Genomic DNA, 4,155 nt, shown 5'->3' on the forward strand with positions numbered 1-4,155 from the left:
GCGCTTTTTCGCTTTGGTGACGACCAGAACGAGCGCTGCGTCCCGCCTGCTACAGCTGACTAGACCTCCAGCACTGATCTGCTGCCTTCTTAAGTCTTAAGCTGTACTTATATGCCAAGCACATTATTGCCTTTTTAAGTATCGTTGCTTCGTACCGTCATCATCCGCAGTTCCAATCTAATTTCGAAACCAAAGGCACTTTTCTTGCTACTGATCTAGTCCGATCCTATGAACTACGAAGGGCCGTTATATACATATCACTGTCAACTCCTCCAGTTCAAGTTTCTTTTGGATGCTCCTGTTAAAAGCTTGGTAAACAACCGCAGTTCCAGGATAATTTATGTAAGGCCGTCATGAGCTAGGGCACTTGTCTTATGCTGAAATGGTTGGCCTGGCTGATGGTTTCAGTGCTTGTCTACGAATAGAAAAGCAACTTACCCTTCCGGAAGGAGGACCTTGGTGAAACCAATGGCCAATGCTCTTCTCAGCGGTATACCAGTATACCACCCCTTGCCCATCCTGCTTGTTGCCCCTGGCTAGTGGTGTTATGAAGAGTGCTGAAAAGATGTGAGAGTCGCGGTCCTGTGGGCAGGTTCAGAGCGTGTAACTAGAGACAAATGCAAGGCAAACTAGGAATGATATGTCGCCCCACGAAACTTGGTTTTTCTCCTATGTCCGGAATTAATAGAATTTGGATGGCCAAATTATATGCCTTGCCTCCTATGTCTGAAACTTCGACTCATATCATTGTCCATTATCACTACAAAATTAGTAGGGTATATATGGTCCATGATTGAGACTTTGGTGAGGATCTCGAATCTCAACCAAAACTGGTTGGTTGGCAGTGGGGCGATTTCTATGGATGATTGGTGGCTTCGTGGGAAACATAAATCTTCGAAGCAAGGCTTTAAATCCTTACTCTTGTTGGTAACGTATTGAAATTAAGCATCGAAGGAGAAAACATCGATCAAAGGAGAAAGGAACAACATTGATGGTTCCTAGTCTCGGTGACATGATATATCTTTTTATTTAACAGAAGTGACATGATATAGCTAGGCACTAGTAAAATTATATTATGCCCTTGCATCTTTATTGTCATACCATTTCAACATGTGAATCATGGAGGCATCGTCATGAAGAAGAATGCGAGCCAGGTATTTAGCAGGTGGCTGAAGGCTAAATTTAAACCCCCATCAAAAAAAGCCTTCCGTTTTCCAAATTTGACACGCTAATCCCTGAAAGTTTATTATGGCACTAACGTCACATGCATGTCCTTGCTCTGGGCACCGCCCCTGTTTTTCTTTATAGGTAACTAATGGCGACACTCTTCTAACCTCAGCTTCGCACCGGACCCCATATTTAGCTATGTTAATAGCATTGTCACTTTCTCCGCCCATCATCCTCATATAACAAACTGCAGGGAGCTCACGAACTTGAACATGCATTGACTACCACCTAATTGCCGCCCCAACTTGATAAGCATGGCATAATTGTGTCTGATTAACTAGTAGTAGCCCCCAAAAGAGCATCATCCCGATTTGTCCACCTCCGTTCCATATAGTTTAGACGAAGAAGCAACCACGTCAGCCTGCACTTTGTACTTTTTGTACTTCGCACTTTTCTTCTCCATCCTCTCTCTCTATATTAGCACACGCCACCAAGCCCTCGCTTAACCAGATCACGCAATTATACATCCATAGCCCATTTACAGAGAGCAGGCATAGTAGTGTGGAAACAGCCATAGCTAGAAGTTGATTCAGATCACATGGCGAGGGTTCACTCTTCACCGTTGGTATGCTCGTCGTCGCCAGCGGCCGTGTGCAGGAGCGAGAAGAGGAAGGTGTTCACCCTGTGGCTGAAGTCGCTGGTGCTCAACGGGCGGGGCTGCACCGTGTACGACTCCGACGGCCTCATTGTCTACCGCGTCGACAACTACGACTCCAGGTGCAGAGACAACATCTGCCTCATGGACCTCCGCGGCAACATCGTCGTGAACATACTCAAAAAGGTGCGTGGCCCAGCTAAATGCATCTCTCTTCCATTATTAGTAATCTTAAGAAAATGAAGCTAAAAATTTCTGTAGGCTCATATTTAATTTCTTTTGTTCATGCAAACTGATCATGGCGTAATTTGATCGTGGGTGCAGAAGCTCGCGTTCGGCAAGTGGGAAGGGTTCAAGTGGAGCGGCCGGAAGCAGGACCAGAGGGCGTGGTTCAAGGTGGCGCGGCCGTGCTTCCAACGGAGCCGCCGCCCGTCGTCGTCGCCGTGCGAGTTCGAGAGCGACGCCGGCCGCGCCATGCGGTACAGGATCGACGACGACGGCGGGTGCCGCGCCGGGAAGCGGGCGTGCTGCAGGATCGTCGACGCCGGCACCGGGCTGGTGGTCGCGGAGGTGAAGAGGAAGGTGACGGCGGGCGGGGTGGCGCTGGGGGAGGACGTGCTCGCCCTGGTGGTGGAGCCCGACGTGGACCACTCGCTCATCATGGGGCTGGTGCTCGTCTACGGCCTCATGAATCACACCATGTGAAGACAGAAAAAACACTTTCTTCGTGCGAGTTATCGTAACTGCACGAGGGTCCTTAGTGTGTAGCTACGCATAACAGATGGCACATGGTTTAAGATTAATTTTGATGCCACGGGGGAAAGGTTCACCACTTATGCCAGCAAAGGAGGTTTAACAAACATGATCAATTAACCTAACTTTTTTTTTTCGAGAAACACAGTACAAACATAGACGCTCACATACACGCGTATATGCGCACCCTATCCCTGTGAGCACCTCCGGAAGACTGAGCCAGCGGATTGGATCTTTAAATTGACAAAGTCACCATAGGCGCTCGCTGTCGACGCGAGCATGTCCTCCCACTGAATGAATATTCCGCCTTTATGAGACACACAGATGTTAAACCTAGGGTTTGAACTCTTTATTTTGCAAAACGTCATGCTCACAAATATGTATATACGCTCATCATATAAACACACGTATATACACCTTACCCTTATAAGCACCTCTAAGAGACTGATAGACTGGTCCGGCGAGATTGTCTCGCTATCGATGGAAGCATCACCTCCTACTTAAAAAATAGGCTTTATAAGACACGAAAGCATCAAAATTGAGTATGATCCCACTTAACTGTAGATATCATCGTCCTCATAACCATCCAACCAGGTTAACTTTATTTACGCGTAGTTCAATGGTAGGATCGTTCTCCACGGTTTCAAAATTCTAAATCATAAGAGATGGGAGAACTAGAGCAACATGGCAAGAGGAACCCTCAAGAACGAGTTGTTTGGGTTATGTGATAGTAGGGCTGTTAGATAATGGTGGATTTTCTACCAGTGGGTCCTAGAGTTTGTGATAGAAACTCTCTTCTTTCAAAAGTACGCCAATAGTGTACCTTATCTTTATAGAATAGAGCAAGAGACTGATAGCCAAATCACTAGCAATCGGACACAGTAAACACCACACACACTCCTCCTAACAGCACTAGCCTACTCTTGCAGTATCCGTGCTCTCTCCAACTCTCGCCGATTCCCAAAGCTTAAGCTCCTCAAAGATCTTGCTTACTAGCTGATCAATAATTAAAACACTGTTGGTTCAAGTTGGCAAAAACACGCGCATTTCGCTGTTTCCACAGCAACCAGGTCAAAGTGAGACCGTACCTCGTTTTATCAGCATTCAACACTCTTCTCCTCGTTTCTGACCACCAAAGTTAAGGGATGCTGTCAGTCTGAGGCAATGGTAACTGTAAAGGGAAATGATTCATCTCCCCCGGGGGATGGAGCGTCCGCAGCCTCCTCCTTGGTTACGCGACGCGTGGCTCGTCCAAGTAGTGGGGCCCACCAGCTTCTTATCCTTACGCCTTCTTCCTCCTCTGCTAGTTCTCCCAGATCGATCTCTCTCTCAGCTCCCGACACTAGCGCGAGGCGTCACCGTGACGGGACGCGGAGCTACCGACGAAACTGGCCGACCGCCGCCGCCGGGAACCATGGCGCCGCCGCTGCTCTGTGCTACCGACCACGCTGGTTCGCCACCGGGCACCGTGTGTCGCGACCCATATGCAACCGATGGCCGGCTGCCGCGACCAGCGTCCCCCCACCTCGTCAGCGCAAACCGCGACCCATGGAGCCTCCCGTTCGTCTCCGTGTTGCTCC

The 4,155-nt window shown here is 48.7% G+C and overlaps 1 protein-coding gene across 1 annotated transcript; it reads left to right on the forward strand.

Moving 5' to 3' along the window:
- The first annotated feature begins 1,655 nt into the window (after positions 1-1,655).
- On the forward strand, positions 1,656-2,892 carry LOC127329843 (protein LURP-one-related 11). Its single transcript, XM_051356268.2, has 2 exons — positions 1,656-2,008; positions 2,147-2,892. The coding sequence occupies exons 1-2, from the start codon at positions 1,766-1,768 to the stop codon at positions 2,525-2,527; spliced, it is 624 nt and encodes a 207-aa protein (XP_051212228.1). The 5' UTR covers positions 1,656-1,765; the 3' UTR covers positions 2,528-2,892.
- The last annotated feature ends 1,263 nt before the right edge of the window (positions 2,893-4,155 follow it).

The sequence above is a fragment of the Lolium perenne genome, chromosome 2 (genome assembly GCF_019359855.2).
Source record: "Lolium perenne isolate Kyuss_39 chromosome 2, Kyuss_2.0, whole genome shotgun sequence".
NCBI classification, from domain to species: Eukaryota; Viridiplantae; Streptophyta; class Magnoliopsida; order Poales; family Poaceae; genus Lolium; species Lolium perenne.

Excerpts from the sequence above, each read along its gene's own strand:
- LOC127329843 (XM_051356268.2), top strand. The coding sequence starts at position 1,766 with ATGGCGAGGGTTCACTCTTCACCGTTGGTATGCTCGTCGTCGCCAGCG. Across the intron at positions 2,009-2,146 it reads TCGTGAACATACTCAAAAAG|AAGCTCGCGTTCGGCAAGTG; the intron begins GTGCGTGGCCCA and ends TCGTGGGTGCAG.